Source organism: Mesocricetus auratus, unplaced genomic scaffold (assembly GCF_017639785.1).
Source record: "Mesocricetus auratus isolate SY011 unplaced genomic scaffold, BCM_Maur_2.0 Super-Scaffold_100022, whole genome shotgun sequence".
Lineage (NCBI taxonomy): Eukaryota > Metazoa > Chordata > Mammalia > Rodentia > Cricetidae > Mesocricetus > Mesocricetus auratus.
In genome coordinates, this window is record NW_024429203.1 from 21,434,689 (window position 1) to 21,460,353 (window position 25,665).

The 25,665-nt window shown below is 47.7% G+C and overlaps 1 protein-coding gene across 2 annotated transcripts in view; it reads right to left on the minus strand.

Moving 5' to 3' along the window:
* The window catches only part of Grik4 (glutamate ionotropic receptor kainate type subunit 4), a 417,441-nt gene that overhangs the window by 260,432 nt on the left and 131,344 nt on the right, over window positions 1–25,665 (minus strand). For both annotated transcript variants that reach the window (XM_005069407.4, XM_040729877.1), the window contains exon 3: window positions 20,987–21,118. In XM_005069407.4, coding sequence (XP_005069464.1) covers window positions 20,987–21,068 — 82 coding nt within the window. In that variant the 5' untranslated portion in view covers window positions 21,069–21,118. The remainder of the gene's footprint in view (window positions 1–20,986; window positions 21,119–25,665) is intronic.

The window sequence follows — 25,665 nt, forward strand, 5'->3', positions numbered from 1 at the left end:
AAATTTCGCCAAGCAGTTGAGAACAAGAATCTACAAGTATCTAACAAACACACTTCTTTTTAGTGTGTGAATATGAGGAAAGGTATGCGTGCATATCTGTGTTCAGATGCATGTGTCTCTGTGTGGGGTGCATGTTCATGTATACACACATATGCAGATGAATGTGGAGGCCAGGGGACAACTTCAGGTGTCATCCGAGGAGCATGCACCTTTTTTGAGACGGAGTCTCTCATAGGAGGCTTGGAGTTCACCAATTAGGTTGGGGGGGGGTGACCCATGAGTCCCAGGATCTCCAAGTCTCTGCCTTCCCAGAACTGAGGTAACAAGGGTTTACCACCATGCTTCATGTTTTCACATGGCTTCTAAGGATGAGACCGGGGTTCTCAAGCTAGAGAGGCAAGTACTTTACCAACTGAGCTATCCTTCCAGTCGGGATAAAATCTTAAAGATCGAGAGGTTCATTGGCAAAGTGGGACCCTCTGGAACCCAGGAGTAGAAAGTCATTGCTGTGGCCCCTGGCTCTGCCTCTTTGTAGCTGGGAGAGCCTGCAGAACTCATTTCATTTTCCTGAACCTGCCTGGATTTCTCCATTTCTCAAACGGAACGATGAGACATACTCTGTTTAGTTTTGCCGTGCAGATAAAACTAATAACACACATAAAGGCTTTTTACAAATTACTAATCATTACACAAATGTAAGGTATCATTACTGTAATAGCCTGGCAACAATTCAAAACACAGCATGTCTGATCCATCACCAGAAGTATGTTATGCCAATAGACAGGTGAGTCGCGCGTCCTTGATGAATCGTTACAAAGGGTTTCAACCATAGACATCTGGGAGAGGAAATGCTAACAAAACAGTCAGTTCTGCTATTCAGGGGTGGGTGATTCGCTTTATGAGTTATCCCTAGAGAGCTGAAACCCCCAAACTGAAGTTCCCAGTCATCAGCAGACTTTTGAATCACCCCCTTCCTTTCACGAACTACAAACCCTTACTTATGGGTGTCTGTTAAGATAGCATGGGCAACGTAACTCTGAAGCAGCGATTTCAGAATTCCTCCCAAAGCCTACATCAGTAATGCTGGGCTGCTGGGCTTCTCTGCATCACTGCTTCTAGCCATTAGCACATGTAACGGAGACCGGTGGACTGGCTTGTGAGTATAAGGATGGCACTGCAGATCCTCTCAGCTGAAGGGGCTCAGCCTGGAGGGGAAGCAAGGTCATGAGCCCAGTCAAGTGCTCAGGCTTGTAGGAAAGATGTTATAAATGCTTAAATGATGATGAGGCAAGGCAGAAAGTGAGACAAGCCATCTAAGACACACGGTGCAAGCAATGTCGGAAGTTGCATAAGAGCTGAGTTCTTCAAAGCTTTCCCAGCTTAGGGAACCATAGAATCTGAGAGAACAGGATTGCAGTCCTGAGAGAACAGGATGTCAGATCCCATGCAAAGGGGAGAATATGAGGAGAGACACAAAACTAAAATTGCAGGATGGGTACAAAAATTGAGTCTGTTCTGATATTGGTATCATGAAAATATATTTTTAAAGAAGTTAGCATACATTTGCTCTATATGAAGCTTCATATAGATTGTCTCCACTGATATCCCAAGAGTCTTCCAAAGCAGATGCAATGATTCTCACTACAAAGGTAAATGAGACTCAAAAGTGAATTAACATAGCACAGATCCTTCCAATGACGCATGGGAGTAGAACTTGGATCCTACCCTCCACTGAGAATTATAAAGAGAGTGAGGAAGGAGCAGAGGAAGAGAGAAAAAATAAGAAGAAAAGAACTTGGTTCTTCTTGGCATCATTGGTTCATTATGACCATGCTTCGGACTCCTTCCCAAACTCACCCACAGATGGCAGCAGATCTAAATGTCATCCGCCAGGAAAGTACAGTCTGAGTCAGCTCCATTCCACCTGATGCCATTCCCCCTTTACTGGAACTCTATCTAATCCTCTGAGATAAACCACTGAACCAGGCCGGCGTAGAAGAGCTCCCCTGACCACGCTGGTGCAGAGAGGGAGAGCTGCCATCCGTCTAGGCCCTTGTCTCTTATACAGTCGGCACCCTTCATCGAGTCCTTAAGTCCATTTTCACCTACTATAATTATTAGATTGTCCTCATGGTCACCCAATTTTTCATATGCACTAATAATGTCTCCTCGGGCTTTTAGAGATCAGTGATCAAATGCTATACTTTCTCATTTTTTTCTTAACCATAACTGACAGTGATTTAGCCACCGTGGTATGGAGTATGAGTGAGCAAGAGGACCAATCAACCATCATTAAATCAAATGTGTGTTACATTTGCTTCGCTTTGATTTCTTCCCAAGGGGGGAACAAAGGAGGCTTGCCAGAAAGTGTTAATGGACTGGAAAAGTTCTGTGCTAATTTACAAGTCTGTGTTCCTGTGTTATTCTTTGAGAAGCTTCCAGCTCTGCACAAGGGATAACTGCCCAGCTTCACAGATGGACACTCCAGGGCTAATGTCTGCTTCACCTAGGGTGTGGGGAGAGGCCACGCTGACAGCTTGTCTCTTCAGACCGTCCCTACTCTCTCATGGCTATCTGTCATAGTTGATACATTCGCCCTCAGACACAAAATTCACAGGCTTCTGCTTTTCTCTGCCGGTTAAGATGTCTTGTCTCATTGTGTGTGGTATGTAATTTGGCCCTGAACTTAATTATGCATTCTCTAGACTATGTCTGTTTTGAATAATGGCCCTAGAACCTTTGATCACTTTCTTGTTTTAGACTACCTGGTTCTGGGTCTTCTGGTCTAATTTCCACCCATCTTCTCCTTTGGAGGCCGCCTAGCCCCATGGTTCTGAACGCCATTTGCATACCAAACACTCCCCCATTCCTATCTCCATTTGAGACTGCTTCGCTGAGGTCTAATACCTTTGACTCCCTGGTGCCTCCACTTGGATATCTTTCAAGCATCTCAAACCCAGCCCTCCACAAATGGAATTCTTACCTCTCTGCCTTAACTGCAAGCTCTCCCCTCAGCCCCCTCTTTGAATCTCAATAAACAATATCTGTGGCTTAAATTCCTCTTCATCCTTCATACCTGGTCTCACTCCCAAGACCAGTCAAGTCAACTCCAGCCAGATCTGTTTGCTTCTTGCCTTTCCGTTATCCCTCCCCTAAGCCAATATTATCTCTATCATGGGTTAGTAAATGGTGCTATAGCAGATGGCTCAGTGGGTGAAGATGTTTGCCGTGGAACACATGTAAAAGTGGAAGGAGAAAACTGACTCCAGTGTGGAATCTCTCCATACTATGTATATACCCAAATGATGGTAATTCATAAAAAAGTTAAAGTCCATGCATCTATACTCTAACATATTTGAGCTTTATTTTATTTGACCATTCAGCAACTTGGGGAGCCTCTACTCTGCCTTAGTCAATGCTCTCCAAGGAGCACACTGGGTTCAGACACCAAAGCAAAGCTCCCACAGAAAGGAATGCACAAGGCTGATAAAGCAGAGGCTGTGAGCCATGAGAGGCAGTGAACTTTGTCCGGAAACACCTCACAGGGAGCTTGACATTAAAGAAGCTGGTAGCGAATTTGCAAGGATCTACCAGGCAGACACTCGGGACGCAACCCTCTGGGTATGAAGACAGAAATAGGAAAACGTGGCATGCTTAGAGAGCTGGAGGCAGACAGAGTAGAGGGCAGGAGCTGGTGCAGAGCACTCTCTATACATCCTGCGGGGGTGTGGGCCTGGGGAAGGCTTTTAGCATGAAGAGACTACCTACTCATTACTCCAAGCGTCCAGTATGGGATCAAACCAGGCACGGTTCAAGGAACATGTTTATCTATAAATAATGACAGTTTATCTGAGGGATAAAATAGAAATTGGCCAGATTTTGTGTTTTGTTTTATTTGTTTGTTTGCTTGTTTACTTATTTGAGACAGGGATTTTCTATGTAGCCCTGACTGGCCTGAAACTCACTAAGTAGACCAGGCTGGCCTTGAATTCACAAGAGATTAAAAGTGTGGGATTAAAAGCATGGACCATCACACCTGGCTTTGGTCAGATTTTTTTTAGGAGGTTGCAAATAACGGTCCACAGTAGACAGAACAGCATGGGTAACACCCTAAACCAAAGAAGTTAAGAAACTCCCATGAGGCCAGTGAGGGAAGAGCCTGTCAAGAGAAGAGAAAGGCACCAAGAGCTGCGGATGGAAGAGGCCAAGGTCAGCCTGAGCCACACGCTGAAGCTGCCCGCGTGCCAGCTCTCCAGGGATTCTCCTGTGGGCTCTCTGCTCCCTGCTCCCCAGGGGAAGCCTAAACCTTGGCCTCTGGTTGCCACCGTCTGAGGAACAAGGAAAACCTCCCTGCCACCCACCAGTCCTCCACCCAGCCCGTGGCTACCAAGGTGACACCATTTCTCCTGAGCCAGGGCTCTGAGACATCACAATTTGCATTTCAATTTGACTCCTTTCAGAGGGTTCCGGCCAAAGCTTGGAAATGATACCCTCGCCCTCACCAGCTCTGTTTTCCTTTTTCCCTCCCCCTAGCCCTATGGAGGGCTGTTTCTTCCTTGACACCCTGCTCCTTGACGCAGAGAAAAGTCGTCCTTAACAGCAGTTTTATTGCCCGGTGATATTAACACAATGAAGGAAATCATTGCTAATTTTTATGAATTATCTCATCATCTGCAACTAATTAACAGCTGCAGAAAGAGCAGGCATTAGGCTTCCCCTCTGAGAGCCTTCACCTCAGGCACTGCTCTGGTAGTCCTGCCCTCACCATCAAGGAGGACCTGAGGCTCCTCTCCTCTCTACCCAGAAGCCTCCATCCCCAGGTCTGCCTATGCCCAGCCTGAGGAGGCAGCCTTGAGCTGACCCCCAAGCTCAGAGGCTATGGGCTGCCAATGACTGGGGTGATTTAGGTTAGCTGGAAACTTTATTAAAATCCTATCTAAGTGGGCCGCCACTGCTCTCTGTCCTCATTACCCTCCTCCTCCCAGACCAGGCCTTGGCCTCTGAGCTCTCTGAATGTGTCTCTAGAACAGAGTGAACGAGCCAACCGCTACATGGCGTTTTATCAGGGATCGCTCAGACCCAGGTGGGCAGTAAATACACAGAGGGGCAAAAGGAAATGAGGGAGAGGAGGGCATACAACACCACAGGTGGGAGATGACAGAGAGGCGGGGGGAAATGCCCACTCCAGCACTTCGGGAGCATCTGAGACCCCACGGGGATCTGGCAGACCACAGCCAGAAAATATTGCGGCCTGGAGGGGGCTGTGCCATTCAAGCCCCCACCCCCCCACACACACTCACCACATCTGGGGCTTCTTTTCTTCTGTACTCTTGTCTGTACCCTAAGCTCTACTGCCACAGCTCTCTCCCTGGCTCTTTCCTCCACCTCCACGCTCCTCTTCCTCTCCCTGGCTTCCTTTGAGTGGTTTATTCTACCATCCAAGGCTCCTCTTTTCAAGTCCGCTTTCATCTAGCCAAGCCCCAGGCAGCCACTGGCTGGGTCTCAGATGAAGGCTCTGAAGCACAGCATTGAAAGCATACAGAGGCCTGAGGCCAAGCCACCCCACCACAGGGTGGCCCTGCTCACACGCAAACCCAACAGGCAGGGGGTCCATGAGGCTGAGCCAAGCACACAGAAGCCTTCTTCTAAATGTCAAAGGCTTCACAGCATGCAGCAGGGTGGGTGTAGCTGAGAGGCCAAGTACCAGACATCAGTGTTGCAGAGAGGAAGGAAGCCTTGGAATCCTCGGTGTCCCCTGGCAGGTCTCTTCCTCCTTCAGGTGTGCCAGACACACAGACAGTGTTAACAGTTTCCCTCCTTCTCCTGCCCAGAATGACTCGGGCGTTCGGCTGATCTATTGCCCCCTTAATGTAATGACCCATTCCAGTCTTGTCCCTTCCCCCAGTGTCCCTGCTTTCAAAGCTAGTGGGTATGTGGATGCCAGTGGAACAAACACCATAGTAGCCCAGCATGACTGAGTCCTCTGAATTACTTAGCAATGCTTAGGAACCACTGTCGTGATTCATAATATGGTACCGAACAAAGCATGACACCTCGGCAGGCTGAACACTCAGAAGTTCAGATGGAGGATGCTCCACCTTCTCTGGTCCTTCTGTATCCCATCTCCACCCCCAAAGCAGGCCATAGAGGCTAGTGTTCCTCTTCCCCAGAGAGAGCCATAGCAACCACATTCCCTGCCTCAAAGCAAACCATAAACCCTGAACAGCCACTGGGTCCCTTCCTCCCTTAACACCCTCATTCCAGAGGGGCCTGAGGTAGAGAACTGGGAAAGCAAGGAGAGCATCAGCCGGGGGGAGTCCAGGGCAGTGTCAGGCGTTGGCCTGGAAGTTCAGCATGGCATGCTTTCTCTGGGAGGAGAGCCAGGCTCTTCTCAGGTGCCCAGTGGGTAAGGACATAACACCTGCATGTCCTAAACCTGGCAGTGCCCAGGCTACCCCCACCTCCAATCCTCTTCTGCTTGCTCCGTGGACCCAGAGAGCAGGCTCCAGCTAGCTGAGGAATCTCTACCATCATCTAAGCCTGGTATCCCTGATCCCGCCCCAGGTGACTCCGAAATGGGCCATGCCCTGGGACTGCTGACAGCTGTGTCCAAGAGAGCTGTAAACACTTCAGGGTAGAGCAGTGGGGAGCAACTCCATTCTTCACACCCGGTGGGTGTTCTAGAACAAGTTCTCCATCCACTCTGTTCTTAGGATGTTTGCTCAAAAGGTTAGACTGAAGCAGAGGCAGCAGGCATGGAGGAAGGCTGATTTCAACCTCCTACCAGCTGTGTATCCTTGAATAACTTACTCAAGTTCTCTGGGCCTCAGCTTTGCCCTCTGGAAATGATGGAAGAAGTAGCAGTGTTAAATCATCTTGAACACACTGAGCATCATACCCGACGTAAAAATAAATATTCCATGAATGTTGCTATTAATATGTAGCCAAGCAGTTCTGGTTCTACAAGCTGAAAGTCTAACCTGAGACCTTTATTGACTTATTAGGGCATTCTCTATACCCTAACCCTCGATCACCAAGGACTGGAGTTTTGTAACAGCATCTTCCTGGCTTGGCTTCCTGCACCATCCACCAAGTTACTGCTTGCTCCATTCTCCTGGCCCTTTCCTTGGTGACTTCATGAAAGAGAAGTACCCAGTACATTTAGCAGTGTTAAATAAACAGCAATAATAATCTATGTTCGGCCATTAGCCACATAAGTAATCAAAGATCACTGCCATATGATTCTTGCTTAAACATCATTTGGAATCTAATAAATAAGCGACTATAAATAAAGCCAGCATGCAGACTTGGTCCCTCCGAGCACAGCAGTCTGGGCTCTTATTTTTAGCTAAAGGTGCCTCCGGTGCTGCTCCTGCAGTTTGGTATTGAGTTAATTACCCAGCTTCTCTGTCTATCTGTCTCTCTCTCTGTCTGTCTCTCTGTCTCTGTCTCTCTCTGTCTCTCTGTCTCTCTCTCTCTCCTTCTTTTCCCCTCCCTATGAACCTCTCAAAGGAAATTTGCAGGGGTAGGGTGGGAGCTACAATGTGTTTCTGCTCTTAAGCTTTACACTGGTCTGGGGCAAGCTATGGCCATGTCTGCCTTCATCTCAGCTCCTGGTCCATGATACACAGCCAGTAGCTTCAGGGTTCCATGTAGGAACACACCAGAGAGAAGTTTAGTGTAAGGAACAAAACACAGGGCTGTGACTCAAGAAATCTGGTTCAAATCTTCATTGTTCTAACTCTATGTGGGTGCTGTTAGAGTTCCCATATGAGAGTTTCTATACCCAAACACCAGCTCTTATCAAATCCACCTTCAGAGGTTGTAATCACTGAGTCACAGAATTTATAGAAAATGATGCGTATAGTAGGTATTCAGTAGGCATGACTCATTCCATCTCCTAACTATGGCCTTTCTAAGCCATGGCCACAGCTCATCCACTCTGGGTAGCAATGGTCTGGGAAGGACAAGAAACTTGTGATGACAGCATCCACACTGAACCTGGACCACTGCAGTCCATCACAGCCTAAGCACTAGCTCTTCCTTGTTTCTCATGACCCTGTGTGTCTGAGAGCCTTCCCTTTTAACAACTAGAACACGACCCAACACAATTCCGTTTCCCAGGAAGCTTAGCCCCAAACAGGACACAGTCATATCAAAGAGTTCCAGGGGACAGAGGAATAGATACCAGGCTTCCTAATGTCTCCCTCCCAGCAGTTGTTCCTTAAAACACAAGTGTCCCTGTCCCCCTTGGAAGGATGACAGGCAGAATAGGAGTCTGCTAGGATTCTGGGGGATATTATTTTCTCCAGGCCCTGTGGCAGGAAATAAACACATCACTCCATGCCGAGCCTGGCAAAGCCCACGTGACAGCCTCAGATAACATTCAGCTTGTAGACTACTCCGCCGGTGCCCTGACATGAGAGAAGTGGTGAGATGATTAAATCACTGTGATAAAGCACTTCTGCTACACAGCACCTTCCTGGCTGTCTCTTGACTGCTGGCATGGGCTCAGTTTCTGTAATGTGACCAACGTATGTGGTGGCTTCCATCATGGAGGAAGAGTTTGGCTCCAGTGGGTTGGGACGCCTGGTTCTCAAGCAAAAACGAGCAATGTCACTGGGAGTCCACAAATCGGACTAAAGTTTGAAGCACAGTTTCCCAGAGTTTCCTGCATGAGGCACTGTTCACAAGAAGAGTTTTCTCTGACCCAGTCTTCTACCTCAGAGGCTAACCACAGCAAGTGTAGCAGGCAGAACAGTGGCCTTGAAAGCGCCCATGTCCTGACTTCCTAGGACTGTTTCTTTCCATAGAAAATGAGCCTGAGGTGGAAAGATGACTTGGTTCAGTGTAACCTCAGAACTCCGTAACCCTGGACAACATTTCCAGCTGCAGCTGTGGAACTGGAGGTGAGAATGACTCACCTCACCATCGCCGGCTTTGGACATGGAGGGGGCAAGCCAAGCACTTGGCACACTCCAAGCAGGAAAGGACTCTTAGCTGACAGCCAGGAAGAAAAATGGGGACCTCAGTCCTCTAACCACAAGGAAGTGAATTCCACCAGCGACCCAAACGAGCAGGAAGCAGATGCTTCCCAGAGCCCCCAGGAAGGAACATCTTATCTTCAGCTCAGTAAGACTTCTGAACTCCAGACTGAGATAATAAATTTGTCTTGTTTAAGCTGCTAAATTCGTGGTAATTTGTTATGGCAGCAATAGAAAAACTATAGTAATAGCAATAATGCAAGCACTACTGATAACATCTATTATTTATTGACTTCCTACTGACTGTCAAGCATTCTGCTAGCTGTTTCCATACGTTATCTCTCAGGTAAAGCACAATAATCACGCAAGGTGAGTTTATTATCCCCTTTTTATAGCAGTCAACAGAGGCCAAATAATTCAGTTTGCACAAGGTCACATGCAAAACTAGAATTTAATTCCAGGTCCCTGTGTCAGTCAAGGCCACACCATTCCCCTACCCTATAGGGGCCATGCAGTTGTATGCTGGAATCATTGAGTAAAACGCCATCCCTTGAAAGAAACATAAGAGCCAGAACTAATATTTACTAAATATTACGATATGCCATATGCTACTCATGGTACTTTATAATGCTACTCTGAGCTAATACCAATTAATTAATTAGTGATGAGTACTATTATTCCCAGCTTAAGGGTGGGAAATTGAGTGTGAGAAAAGTTGGAGTCTTTCCCTCAGTGTCCATACGAATGATATTCGGGAACATGAAGTCAAAAAATCCAAGGCCAGGCTTGTCCCATGATGTCTGGGTAATGAAACTTGAATATGAACTTCATGCTGTCCCACAGGACCATCCTTGTGGCTTCATGCCAAAAAGAATGCTAATTCAGAACCCAGCAGGAGGCAAGCAGGAGCACTAAGTCTCCAGGAACAGGTGGGCCTGGCCTCCTCTGCTCAGGCCCCTCTCAGCTGCCTCCTCCTCTTTCTGGAAGGTCATCCCCGTGACAGCCAAGAGAGAGGTTGATTAAATAAAAGGAACGCTCTGAAGGTGGCAACATAGAGATCATTTCAATACCATACTTCATCTCCACCAATGGCACTGATTGCCACTTAACCTCAATTCCTTTAGAACTCTTAAGTTTCCCGATCAGCCCCAATTAGCATTCACCTGCCCTTGCCTTTTCACGATGGGGCCTTTTCACTTCCAACCACTCCACGAAGTGAAGAAATACAGGAGAACTTCTGACCTCTGGGCTTCCTTTTTCTCCCAGCTGTTGGCCTTAGATTTGGGGGTGGCTGCCCCAGAGATCTGGAGACACCCACTGCAAACCTTCAGCAACACAAGCTGATGCCTAGTGTCTACAGGTGGTTTTATGGAGGCCCCTGGGGCTGTGTACGTCCCTTTTCTGTCATCTCTGGGAAAAACCCCTGTTGTTTCATCTGAGCCAAAAGCTCAAAGTCTCGTGTTGTTAGATCCCTGCCCCTGAGGGAAATTCATGAGTACTGCTAGCAAAGTGGCACTCCCTCCCTTTTCTGTGTCACTGTGTGCTCAAAAGACCATATCCTACACATGGAGATTCATAGCCTGGAGGTAGCCATAGACTTTCTATAAGGAACACCCCATCCCGACAACATCTGGAACTTTAACACTGGTGGTTTAGGACCCAGGAGCACCTTGCTGTTAGAGAGCAGCCTCTGACTGCGGACTGTGAGCAAAGGCAGCTGGGCAGGAGCCAGGGGCTGAGCTTCACAGTACAGGGAAGGCCTGGCTTGGCTTTCTTAACCCAAAGCCCAGACAGCGAGGGTTCGTGGGAATAAGCCAGACACAGGAAAAGCCACTGGAAGATCAGAAGAAGGCAAGAAGAGTGCTCTGGTTTTGGTAACCATATCCTAATCTGGAAGAAAGAAAGAGACAACGATACCTTTTGGGCCAAGGGCGGCCAGGATGATGAGTGGAGTCCAAGCAATGCTGCGAAAGGCACTAGTGATAAATTTGAGAGGAGGAAGGTGCTAGGGACGATGACCTCACTTCAGCTCTCACAAGTGCCATCACCAGGAAGTGTGCCAGGATGGTCCCAAGCACTAGGACTAGAAGAGTGGACACAGAGAGACCGAGGAAGAAAAGCCAATGGTCATCACGAATCAGGGCCTGCGTGGGTTATACCGGGTCCCTGCTACCATTTAGATTTTGTGCCTGTAAGCACAGGCAGACAGCCATGACTGGTGTGGGCTCCTGGCCAACAGCAGCCGTGTCAGCAGAAGGCTGGAAGACAGTCACATAGCCTCAGCTAGGACACCAGGTCTGGGTTCAGGCCTGTGGGTTCTTGGAAGACTGAGATAAGTAAGGGCCTGGCTGCAGTCCTGAGGAGGCAGAACACCAAGGCAAGCTCTGGGACTCAGCCGCAGTGGAGATGTGGGGACTCCAGGGACCACACAGGTAGGGGTGGCTTATACACCAAGAGCCTGGTGCTGGAAGTCGAGGAACACAGTGATGTCAAGTCACTTACCAGCTAGTTCAGGCTACTTCAGAGCAGGATCAAGAGAGAGTCCAAGATCTGCGGTATGACTACAGAGTTTGGAAAACAGGGAGATCAAGTCAGCCAATAGTGCCAGGGTAGTGTTCTAGGTGATGGAGGAGCTCTTGTTAAGTGCTGCTGCTGCCCAAGTTGGGTCTCTGGTCCGTGCCTTCCAAGGGCTCTCCACGATGAAGCTCCTGTGGAGTCTCCCTCACGTCTGCATCATTCATTCATTCATAAGATAGTTTGTGAGCGTCTACTGTACACTATATATTTATTGTCAAGTGCTGGAGAAGCAGCAGAGAATAAAACAAAGAAGTTTTTCTTCATAGGAGGATTCAGAGAGGACGGAAAAAAAGAACCAAATGTCAGATGTGCTCTAGAAATTAAGTAAAGAAGAATATAAAATGTTGGGGGCAGGGAAGGGCATAGAGAAAGGCCAGGGTGTGATTGTCCCCTCATGGATGAACAATGCCGCTATCCAGAGTGCCTTAGCAGAGAGAAGAGCCGTTGACAAAGATATGAGGTGGAAACATGCTGGGCATGTTTGGGGAAAGAGAGATGCAAGTAAGGCTGGGCTGGAGTAAGACTGCAGGCAGGCTGTCAGAATGAAAATGCAAATAAACAGAAGATTGGCAAGGCCCGGGAGAGCCCCCCCCCGCAAGGAGGGGTCATCGTGAGGACTTTTCGCTTGTGCCTTTTGCTCTGATGAGAAGTCAGTGGAGGGCAAGGTTAGAGACCCTACATGACCCAACTTCTATTTTAAAACAGTTGCTCTTGCTGCCATTATTTTAGATCAACAGGTGACATAAAGGATAGTCAGGAAACAAGAAAGTTCTGCAGCCGTGTGGGGAAGACACAGTGTGGCTCAGAAGAGGGAAGGAGCACCTGAGCTGGCAGGAAGTTGTCAAGGTGTAATGGCTGAACTTGTAAGCTGAACCAACATGACTTGTTGGCAAGGAGGTGGTGTCGGAGGCTGACGGGATGAGGATGGCTCCAAGGTTTGGAGCCCAAGTGTGAGTAGATACGACAGAGTGAGGGGGTGAGGTCTGTGTACATATTTTTCTGTGTGTGGTACATATGCATGAGCATTCAGGTGCATGCATCCTTGCAAACTTTGTGGAGACCAGAGGAAGACATGGGAGTCTTCCCTTGTCGTTGCTCTACCTTGTGCCCTGAGACGGGGTCCCTCACTGAACCAGAAACTCAGCTTCTTGGCTAGGCAATCTCCTAGGATCCACCTGTCCTACAAGGCTGGGATAGGGGTGCATGTAACCATGTAAAGCTACTTACCTAGATGTTGAGAATTTGAGCTCAACAAGTCCCCACGCTTACACAGCAGGCACTCTTACCCACGGAGTCAACTCGTCATCCTTAGCATTACCATTTGTGAGTGGAGAAACGATAGGAAGAGCAGGCCAGAGGGTGAAAAATCAAGATTTCCACAGAAGACAAACCTCTTTTGAGTCTGTATTGTCACCCATGTGAAGATGACAAGTATATAGCTGCATAAATAAGTTACAGAATGGGCTCAGGGCTGGAGGTCAGACTAGACGACTATCTACACATGAGTGCATAAGACCATCATGGCAGTGGGGTGGATACAGAAGATACCCAAGGTCAAAGCTCTAAGAACAGAGCCGTATTTGGAGAAGAAAAGATGGAGAGGAAGCCTCTGGGATGGCTCAGAGGGTAAGGGTGCCTGTCACCAAGCCTGACAACTGAGTTGATGATGAGTACTGTCGATAGGAAAAGAGGGGAGAGAACGTGGAAAGGGCTTGAATTAGCAGTTCTTCCACAGCGCTTCTGTAAGGGAAAGGGAGAACTCAGGGGGCAGGGATAGCTAAACAGGGACAGGAGTCAAAGGAAGATTTGCCATCTGGCGTGAACGACACTTGAGGGCACAAAAGACAGAGATCACCTCCACAGGATGCTCCTGGGCTCCCGGTGTGGATGGAATTCAAATAAGATTTTGGGAAATGGTTGAAAAAGCACCAAGGAAGACAGGGCAAAGCTGTGTGAGCAGATGGGCGCATGCACAAGGCACCCTGAGAATTCCAGAAGCCAGAGCTCCCCTCACCAGGCAAGGCTCTCACCCCCCTGACAGAGGGAGTGGACTAGAATGAGATAGGATAGAGAATGGAGCAGGGTGCTCCAGGCAGAGAAAGGTTAAGAGACAGGACCCAGCTGGCCCTGTGGTGTTAATAATGGGAGAAGTCACTTTCTTAACACTCGCAAACCCATGACATCCTCCTAAGATCTTGGTGAGTAGAAATCTGCCAGATTGTCATAGACACATAAAACTGGGTCTAGGATTCCACATTGTGGAGGAAGAAATGGAGGCACTGAGAAGTTACATTCTTGTCCAGGATCAGACAACTCTGAAAGCGAAGGGCTGAGTCATAACTAGGTAGTAATGGTCCAGAGCCCATGCACCGAGCTAACCTCTACACTGCCAGATAGTTTTAGAAGCCAATCTTAGAGTTAATCATAACACAACTCACTCCATTTTTCCTTTGTTCTACAGGTACCAACCACAGTGGAACTACCATATAAGGCACCTGAGTAAATCCAGGTGGAAGGGACTGAGAAAAGGATCCCATGAAGGATCCTTATGCTGACTGCCCCAGAGGACTGACCAGCCCTGCTATGATTTTCCCACCTGAAACACGGGAGGAAAGGAACATAACAGGCTGTGGCCAATGTCTGCCATCCTGAGGCAGCTGTTCAGAGCAAAGTGCCTCTCATCTGAAGAGGCCATGCTGGAAGACATTCCCAAGCACAGCTGCACACCAGACTTGTCCAGGACACCTCCCAAGGCCAGCACAGGAGTGCTGTCTGCAGACTATAGGATTGTGCGCGCCAGCGCATGAAAAATGAAACCTAGACTAGCCTGCACTCTCTCCACAATTCTCACTAGCAGGGTAGGATAAATGGGTGCCATGGGCTCAGTCCACTAGGTGCTGACCAGCCACCGAGCAGGAAGAAACACACACCTACAGGAGGGGCTGCTGGGTAGCCTGATAGCTTGTCTGCAGCGTCTTGATGGCCTGTGCTCCCCAGCAGCTCCCATAAGCCCTGCAGGGAATGTATGCTCACTTATCCAGACTAGTGAGAGCTAAGTGCGACCACGCTCTTGCCTGCAGCTGAGCCTCTAGGCTGAGTGGGAGGTTCAGGTTCTGCTGATGTACATGAGTGCATCCCACCCACTCAGACTCACACACAAGCACTCGGCCGAGATCTAGCAGCTGCTTCTCCCATCCACCACACTGGACACACCCAGAGAGGCTGGACTATATGATAAAACAAAAAGATCTGCTGACTATCGTGTCTTCCCAAGCAACTGGAGCCAAATAGGGTCATGGTTTTAATTAGGCAGGTGGCTGTCTCAATTTAAGCTCTTGTTAATGGTTATTAATGAAACAGAGATGTCTTCCCATGTGAGTATGAGACCAAAGGCTAACTAAACCGTGGCGCCCTAGATGGCCAGGGGTCCTGGGGGTAACAGGTCCAATCCTCAGTTTGATGCTGAAATTCCTGTCAAGCCTCTCTATGGTCACTTGGTGTTCAAAATGTCCATTCTGTCTGCTGGATAGACGTTTTCTCAAAATGTGGGAACTAAAATCTCTCTTCATAGTTTTCACAACCCCAGTCCCTTTCCCACAAATACAAGGGGCAAGTGACTCACTCCACGTCCCAGGGCTCAGCAAGCCATTCCATTGATCTGGAGGCAGGTTTTTGAAATCCTGAAAAGATTCTTTCGGCACCATGTCACTCCCTGCTCAACCCAGTGGTGACCATCAAGCCCACTGGTTAACTCACCAAGCAGGTCTGGACTTTGCTATATCCAAGTGAGGAGTGGATATTATCACCAAGGGACAGAAAAAAAATGAGAGCCCTAGGGAAGCCAGGCCATTCTAGTGCAAATAAACATAGGTAGCCACACACCAAAGTGATATAGAATCCAACTCTATCATCTAGAATTCACAGTTACAGAATCAGAGCCCCACTATCTCACCTTTGATGCCCTGCAATGCGACCTTTGCCAACACCCAACCCCTCCAAAGACTCATAACAAATATGCTGAAAACAAAGAGAGAAGCCTGACTTACTAACGGTCACTGTCATGATTTGTCTACTCCTTTGTGAGGTCCAGACATCAGCGTCCTGGCTTCAGCTCTTGGCTACAGGGAATGTGCTGCCAACAGGCCATCCTGGACTGTGACACCCTCAGATTCCACTCAGCTCACATCCTCCACAGAGTCCTGGACAAGCCACAAATGCTGAGAGGCTCTTCCTTACAGCATGTGCTCCCTTCTGCCTGTCACAGAAACCCAGTTAAGACGTCAGAACACTATTCACTGCCAACCATGGCATTGATGTCACCAAGAATTTGGGAGTTGTGTCATCTTTGAACACACAGGCCATGCTGGCCTAGATAGTTGTTCAACTCCTGTCAGTCTCCTATATTCACCCTAACATGTGTAGGTCCAGAGTGGAGTACAGGGAGCCAGTCTTCTGAATGCACAGGCATTTGCAGACACACACACACACACACACACACACACACACACACACACACACACACACACACACACTTTGGAGGCAAAATACTCACTTTCTGGATTAACTACTTGCCTTGTTACTGTGAACACATAAATGGCAGGAGGCAATGTAAGAAGTAAAGGGTTTCTTTTGACTCTCAGTTGAAGACGATGTAGTTTATCATGGCAGGAAGATCACGGAGCAATGGGTCACACTGCGTCCACAGTCAGGAAACAAGAGTGGACAGGAAGTGAGGCCCAGCTCTCACTCAATGGTTCTCCCCCATTCTCCAGCGAGGTTCCACTTCCTAAAGTTTTCAAAACAGTGTCACCAGCTGGGGACCAATGATTCAAACAAACTCTGGGGACATTTCACAGTCAAGCACTTTCTTGATTACATGTCTCATAGGCTACCAGTAAAATGGGATGCCGCACTTTAGCATTGACTCATTCTGGGAGGAGGAGCATTGAAAAACTGAAAGGTTGGCTCACAATTCAAACTTTGCCATAGATAATTCATGCGGTGGGCATGTCTCATCTTGTAGGCCAGGCACTGTGCTAGACTCTGGGAGGAAAAGCATGACTGAAACAGACACAGACTCCCCGGAGATGCTCACCAAAGAAGAGATCGTGTTCCAGAAATGTTCCTGTAGTCCTCCTCTAGGTGACTCACAAAGGAGAAGGTCATCAATTTCTATTTGTCACTTATTGCAAAAGAACGATTGATTGTCTATCTAGCTGATTCAATTTGTAATGAAGATGAAACACTGCACAATGATCAAAATTTCATAAATCAAATCATATGGTAACATTACGAGGGGAGCCCACTACTCAAAAACCCTCATGGTGAATCCTTCACAAGGCTAAGAAATCAATGGTAGATTTCAGTCTCCGTGCATCCAATAGATTTAATACACAGTCGATGATATCAGAAACCAGAGGTTTTATTCTTCCCACTTGTCTCCCTCAATTCTCCTATTAGCTTCATCTTTATAGCATTTGAATGCTCTAAGTTGGACATTCTCTGCAAAGGATTAGAGCTCATTGAAGGAAATCAACTAAGTAAAAAATTGTAGTTGTAAAGTGCTTGGGGCTGAGCTCCTGCTGCATCGCTGAGTAGGGAAGCTAAACAAAAGAGAGGTTCCATTGCTGCCTTAACCTGCAATGCTGGTCTGGTACCACCCACGCCGAGTGAGACTCCCATCAGCACCAGGACTGGTTTTTCTCATCTGTCAGCTAGCCTTGGTAAAAATGTCAGTGCAAAGCAAGAGCCTATACAAGCTATAATCATCCATCTTTCAATATTTTTTAACCAGAAATAACACAATATATTGGCTGAGACTGCTATGATTACAGGAGACGCCATGGTCCCCATGAAAGGGTTTGCAGATGAAGAGCTATTTCAGCCAACGGTAACAGAGGAGGGAGAGGAAGAAGAGGAGGAGAAGGAACCAGAAAAAGAGGTGGGGGAGGAAGGGGTAGGGGAGGAGGAGCAGGGGAGAAGCAAAAGGAGGAGGGGGGGCAGGAGACAGGGAGGAGCTTTCCAAGCCACCAGGATGGGAAGAGCAGCTCAGTGCCTACAATGCAGCATGGCAAGAATAGCCATGGCCAGCTAGTGTTAATCGGTTAACAAGAACTTAGTAATAAGTACCCATTGACTAACATCACGGAAATCAAAGAGAAAATGTCACATAGTACTGAAGTTGACTATTCTGCCCAGTGGCTAAAGGTCATTAAAAAAAAAAAAGGAAAGGAAAGGAGTCAAAGCCACTAGGCTTTCAGGCCAATCACCAATCATATATAACCATGTGACCTTGACCACGCCACTTCATCTGCAAAAATGAGCAAGTTGGATAATGAGTCCTCATCATCCGGTACAGCAAGATCCAGCAGGCACGATCCCTTTAAGTCAGGGAAAGCTGCAGGGATGGGGCAGTTTGGGGGCATTTATTTACTTGTGGCTCCCCAGTCATCACTCAGAGGACCCAGAGGGACAGAAGCAAAATCAAAAACATTTTTGGGAGATAGATGACTGAAGGGGTCTGACACCCATGTGAGAGTCTGGGAAATTTATGCGGGTAGCCTTACAGCCATAAATAAAACCCCTTCTGTTACCTAAAACTTCACTGGGGGGGGGGAGGTAAACAGCAGACACTGTAATAGACAATTTGGCTGTATCTCCCACCCTGTGCCTCACTTGAATGAAAAACAGCCATCACGAGGCAGGGTAATGGGCTCGGCCGCCTCTTTACAAACATCCATATTGTCACCAGCGACAAGTAGGGCTGGGGATGGAGCTGACTGGACAATTTATTCCCTGTCCCTGTACACAGTCCTGCTCTGACAGCTATCTATTCTGAAGATGCAGGGGATGGGGAGGGCTCTGGGGAAAGACCTAGAGAGGCTCACATGTAGAAGCAGTGACCCCTGAGAAGGTGAGCGGAACAGAGGCCCCTCCCCTTTCTGTGAGCCTGTCAGAGACCTGGTAACCTCAGCATTGCCCCAACCCGTCCAGGTGCCAGGCTGCCGGTGTGGAGCACAACTACCCATATTTTTCTGACCTACTTCTCCTCCAAGGCCTGCCCTACTCCATCTATTCCCCTCCAGCATCCGTGTAATTAGCACCTGAAACCATCAGGGACTTTTACAAGGCTTCTAACTCCAAGATAACCAAGGAGACAGGAAAACTGGTCCTGGTGGTGCTCTTTTGCGCTCTCTCTCTCTCTCTCTGTCTCTCTCTCTCTCTCTCTCTCTCTGTCTCTCTCTCTCTCTCTCTCTCTCTCTCTCTCTCTCTCTCTCTCTCTCTCTCTCTCTCTCTCTCTCTCTCTCTCTCTCTCTGCTTAACTGCATTTCCTGGCTTCTCTCGGAGATCAAACCCACTTTGACCTTGAAGGGGGATCTGTGGCTAGAGATCAGTGAGAGGGAGACTAACATGAATCAAAACCAGGGACTCCAGAGTCAGACAAGCATTGTTCAGTGTGGGTGAGGAGCCTATGGGGACCCCTCGATGCCCTCTTGCTAACCTAGCAACCAAGATAGAGATCTGTGGACTCCAATGTCTGCTTCCTCCATCCCCAGACCAATGCATACCCAGAGAGGCAAAGTGGTGATGGGGGAGGGGTGTAACTCTGGCTCAGTTCCTTTCTGCTTCCCATTAGTGACAAATGGAAATTGATTGGGCTACAGCTTTATCTGCTCATTTGGTGGTGGTGGCAGGAGGGACCTTGCAGCAAATGCTAGATAACTGTGGGCATCTGATAAATTAAGCATCTTGAGGATATGAACCATTTTGCATCGTCACCAAGCAGAATTAAATTAAGTTTTGTAGTTTCTATAGAAATGAATAAGGAAGGGGGAGGGAAGGTCTTGTTTTTAATGCCTTTTTTAAAGCAAGCAGAACAAGGAGTTGGGCACAGGGTGAGGGAGGAATTAGATCACCTGTCCACAATTCAGACTTCAATCAGCAGCCACTGCATTCACATGGAGAAGTATGCCCATGAGATAGCACGGAGCAGCTCCAGCGACTACAGGCTCAGCCTCCCGCAGGTGACGCCTGACCAACTGTGGTCTGAGCTATCAGCCTGCCTTTTGCCCATACCTGGCCCTCTTGGCTGTAGTTGGCTCTCTGGTGCTCGTAAGGCCAGTCCTCGTTGTGATGGGAAAGGCTCTCCTGCCCAGCATCAAGCCACCTTTATTCTATATCGCCTCTAGTCTTTCAGTGTCACATGAACATCCTGGCCCTGTTGGGCATGACGCCACACCCCTTTAACCCTAGTACTCAGGAGGCAGAACCAGGCAGATCTCTGTGAAATCAAGACCAACCTGGCCTACGTAGTGAGTTCCAGGCCAGACAGGGTTATATAGTGAGACACTGGGTCCAAAGGAAAGAAAAGCTCCCGTGGTGAGCAAAGCAACCACTTGGCCCCACCCACATCCAGTCTGGGATGAAGAATTCAGGGTTGTCTGGCTGCATAACATGCCCAGGAGAATGATCATCTAACCTAAAACTGGAGGTCTTGCTCTTCAGGCCATGAGACTTTGGACACCTCATTACACATTAGCCCATGTGCCACACACACACATGTAGACATCCCTAACCTCTGACCCCCTCCCACCTGACCTGACTCCACAGGTCCCCTGCGCTGCCTCCTCTATCTATCTGATGGAGGCGCGGCTTCTCGCTAGAGTAGATGGTGTCCTCGTCCCTACCACTACAGCTGCGTCTCTAGGTCCCGGAATCTACAGTGCCTTGGCTTCCAGTGGACTAGGCTCACTCGCTTGCTGCAGAGGAAAAAGCATCAGGTTTCCCAAGACCCACCTGCCAAGAGTAGAGGTGCCAATGGTGTGACAACCCCACTTGTCCACACCTAGAGGTGCATGCCCATAGCAACAAGGACAAAGAGGCTGAGGTGGCCCTGTCATCCCTCTCAGAGCCACCCATGGCTAGCAGATAGCTACTCAAGGCCCTTCCAAACAAGCTGGGCAGGAATCACCAAGCCAACACACCGGACTTCATCCAAACTGCCAAAGATTATTTTAACACCTTTTTCTGGATTCTTCTTGGACTAATCAGAAGAAAAGAGCAACTGCTCATCTCCAGTCCTGGATTTGGAATACCCATGGCTATTTTTACCCTCCTTGATCACTAACAGCTGCCCCTTCACATGCCCCTACATCTGTCATGAACTGAACCAGGGCTCAAGCAGCATTTTATTCCAGACGCTGATGGAGCCTGGCAGGGAGAGCCGATGGGAGCCACCAGCCTGTTGGCCCCTCACCACATCCACATCTGTGTCCACCTCTGCCTCCACCACCTCCATGTCCGTCACAGCCACACTCAGGGAGGTCAGGGAAGCGACCCACAGAGCCCGTGAAGTATGAAGGCATTTCCTGTGTTTACACTTGGGATGGCAGTGAGACTGTCACCCAGAGCCAGACTGTACTTACCGATCCTCAGGGAGTGTGGGCTACAGGCCACCATCACGAGCCACGCAGGAAGCAGCACCAAAGGCGCGGAGACGCGGGGCATCTTCTATAACTCCTCATGGAGCCCTCTGCTGGTCTGGGCATGACATAACGCTGTGAGGGAGCGGAGGAAGCGAGTGAGTCCTATACAGGCTAGGCAGCCAACTGGTCCATCCCAGTGACAGAGGCTCCGGAGAGCACCCGAGAACCTCGGCGGGGAGAGCTGACCGCCCCTCCAGGGAGAACTTCTGGCAGGACCCATGAGAGAGCTGCAGGCAAAGCCCTAGAACTGGAGTCTTTGGCTCTCCTACACTCACCGGGATTCAAAGAAAAGCCTCCAAGGAACACAGGGCAGGCTGCTCTAACAGCTTGAAGGACCCACGGTACCTTGCTTTCCTTAGTAAGAATCAAGACCTTGGGTTTGTCTTAAGGAACAGAAGCCATGGGTACGCAGAAGAGAAAGCATGAGGAGGGCTATTCTCAAGCACATGGGATGGGTCCAAATACAGCTCTCCTACCCGCCACCTGTGTGGTCGTCACGAGGCTTCTCTTGGTCTTATTGTGGCTTCCTTGATTGTATAAGTGTTAATTCCCTCCTGGTGGAGCTGGTCTGAGGCCCAAGATAATGCAGGGAAAGCTACATTATGTAAGGCTGGCCCTAAATGAAGGACTACATGCGTGTCAGTTCCTCCATGGCTGGGTTGGGAAACAGATATCTCCTCCCAGCAAAGAGACGACAGAGGTACATTTCCCAGCCCAATACAGAGTTTCTGCATCTGCTTCATCTGCCAGATGCTAGCTAAGCCCTTCTCTCACACCCTTCCTCTACCTCCTCATCTACCTAATACCAAAATCAAAGCTGTCAAATGGGGCTGCCCCTCCCCAGGGCAGCAGGGCCACTGACCCTCCCATGACCTCTCACTTACTCTAAGACTCAGCATCTGTAACAAGCCAGTTCTGCCTCACAACTGAGATGAAAGTGAGAGCCCTGAGCACCTGGGAATTTAATCCTGGATGCTCTAGAAAAGGAGACAAATATTAAAATGTCTTCCCCTCCCACCCTATAGATAATCAACAGAAAACCAGTGAGCAGACACTTCACTAACTAATATAATCAATGGCCTGTGCACATTTGAAAAGATGCTCAGATCCACTGGCATCAAGGATGCACATTTTAAGCCACAGCATTTACACAGCGTTATCAAGAACATGGAGCAACCAGGTCTCTAACACACCATGAGAAAACATAAATCATGTACGTGCTTTGGAGAACTGGTCTGCTGGAGCTTTACAAAATTACCCATGAACCAGCAGCTCCACTCCTTGCTATTTCTCCAATAGAAGTGCATGCATGCTCACTAAAGACATCCTAGAATGTTCACAGAGTCCTTCTTCGTATTTGCCCAAACTGGAAGCTGCCGAAGTGTCCTGTGGCCGAATGGAGAAATATAATATATAGTCACACAACACATGTGATAAAGGCAGGGACATTAATGACCAACCACTACATGCCATAGCACAAGGATTGTCATTGACACAACACTAAGGAAAAGACACCAGACATAAAACTGCGCACAGCATGACTCTAAAGCGTAAAAACAAACAAAAGTGCTCTGCAATCAAACATTTAGTCGGTGAAGAAATGTCACCAAAATGACGGGTTAGAAACAAGCAGCGCCCTTAAGCTTCTCTGTAGTTTGAAATTAACACTGCCAGGAAACAGCTTCTCAGTGAGTGAGTAGCTGAGGGATGCATTAGAGTTCAATACTAGACACACGGAGACTGGGGGAGACCCAGAGTCTATGCCTGTTAAAGCAGAGGGCAAGCAAAAGCACACATCACGGGCTGGGGAGATAGCTCAGCCAAGAAAGGGTTTGCTTTGCAAGCATGAGGGGCCTGGATTTTGTAACCAGAAACCACACAACAAAGACAGGTGTGTGCTTGTAATCCTAGTATGGAGAAAGCAGAGCTGGGCAGATCCCTGTGACTATCTGGCAAGTCTGTCCAGCCCACTCAGCGAGCTCCAGGACAGTGATAGACTACAACTCAAAATACAGGGTGGACAACACCTAAGCTGTCCCCTGTCTCCACACACATGTGCACATATATGCGCTTCCACAATCATGAACGTTCATGCACTCGAAAGAGGACAGAAAGAGAAATGGAGCCCACAGATCCTTGCAACAGAGAGAAATAGAGAGAAACACGAGGAAGACACAGACGGGAAAGAAAGGCCGTCTGGATTTAGCTGTTCTTGGGACTGCCGGGTGTTCTGGCTCGCCAGCAATGCTCTCTCTGCCTGTCTCACCACAGAAGGCTGGTGCTCTAAATGGAGAACCACACTGAAGATGTTGCAGCTAACCAAGCCCCTGCCTGGAGAAACCAAATCTCTCCATTTTCCCTTTCCCTAGAACACACAGCAATTATTACCATATCTCCCAGCCAGTATCTACCTTGCAACCCAGAGTGGTCCCTGTAGAATGCTACTAAAGCAAGTTCATTGAAAAAAATATAAACAGTAGGATTTGGGTCAGAGATACAAAACTAAATGGAATTTCTTTTCCCTTAAGACTGGGACTCCCAGCAGGCAGCCAAAGAGGGTCAGAAAACTAAGTAGGTGCACACAATTGCATGTAGACCCTGCGCCCTGGGAAAACACAGACTTTGGAAAATCAGAGGCCCACTGTACCCCTTCAGTGCAGTACACAATTTGTTGTCCTGACCTCCTTGGGGTGCTTCATGGGGATGCCTGAGACCCAGACCCCAATGGAGCTCAGCATCAACCTGGCCTTGGAAATACTTTGAAATAATCTACTCGGGGTAAACTTGGACTGGAAGGAATCTGCTTCCATGTAACTTTGTACTACCAAGCATGGAAACAAAACTCTTCCCACCTGCTTGGTCCTAAAGCACTCCCATAGAGTAACCCTAGCAAAGGGAGGGCAACTAACCCCAGGCTCTGCTCTCTGCAAGGAACACACAGCTGGAGAAGACAGGGGAAGAGGAGCAAACTGGCTGAGCAGTGAGTTCCCACCCACCCTTGCCCACATCAACGCCCCAGCAGAGACAGTACTTACTTCAATGTTTTTATTGAGACTCATTTTCGTCTGACCTGGTCAAACACATACATTTCTCTTCCTTCCTCTCTTTTTCTCTGTATTTTCAATTATTTGGCATAGGGATTAACTGTTCTTTCCCTTCCTCTCCCTCTGGCAGTCAAGTTCTTTCACTTTCTAGTTTTGCCTGTTTTCTCCTTTCACTTTTTGAATGCCCTGACTTTTTACTCCCACTCTGCTTCATCTTGTCTCCTAACTGTACCTTTCTTATCATGTCTTAAGTTTTTTCTTCTGTTTGTATTATTTCTGTCACCACTATTCCTGTTGCTGTGGTCAAGGTTGAGAGTTGTGGGTGTTGAGTTTCGTGGTTTTTTTCTACCCGGTTCATCACTATTTGATGCTATTTGTCTTTCCCCTCCTTCATGGGTTGGGAGCCGAGCATAACAGTAGATGCTCTGCTGCTGAACTGCACACTCATCCCTGCTAAACAGTCTGGCCACCTTGCACTAAACACAACCCAACCCTACTCTTCAGTGAATACTTCAATACAACAAAAAGGGGGTAAAAAATGTTCATCTGGAGACCAGGATCCAGGTAGGCATGGATGCAGTACATAAAAATATCAGCGACAAACAATAACAAAGTGTGGATAATGTATCTATGTAGGACTACAGTGTATCTCATTCAGTATCCCTTCAGGCTGTACATTGATGCAAGATTAGAGGAGTAATGACAGAGGACATAACCTCATAATAACCTCATATACTCTACTGTCTACAATGCATCTGCCTTATGCACTAGAAGTACCCCACTCTTGTGAGACATACAGAGAAAGCACAACCTATAGGCTTTGGCAGCGTATGTACTATATCAAAACAGACTAAACCCTAAAAAAATTAACAGAGAAGTTATAGTACAAAACCCATTTCACAATAATCTGCTACCAAAGGATATATCATCAAGAGACTCTCACATGAAAGTGTGAATAATTAGCTGTGCATGATAATACATGCCTTTAATTTCAGCACTCAGGAGGCAGAGACAAGTGGATCTCTGTGAGTTCAAGGCCAGCCTTGTCTACAGAGCAAGTTCCAGGACAGTTATACTATTACACAGAGAAACCCTTTTTCAAAAAAAAAAAAACCTATGTAAGAGCTATCCATTCCAACATATACTAGTCTCAACATAGAAATAAAAGATAAATGAAAATAAGACAGCAAAACTCCCTCCAAAGCTTATAATTTTATAGCAAATGACTCCAAAGGTAATGAGTAAGATGAAATATTAGAATGAAGAATTTTACAAAATGACTTTTTAAATACCAATGAGTTCTAAGAAAATGCATAGAAAATAATTGGACCAATTAAGGAAGGCAATAAACAATATGAATCAGAAGTTCAAATGACAAAAAAAAATTTAAAAGAATTAAACAGAAATCGTGGATATGAAAATCCCATTAAGCTAAATTGAAAAACCCAGTGGAAACCCTTACCAAAAGACTATACCAATTAAAAGTGAAACTTTCAAGGCTGGAGACAAGATTTATAAATTATAATACTCAGAAAATAACAATTTTTAAAAAGATTTATTTATTTATTATGAATA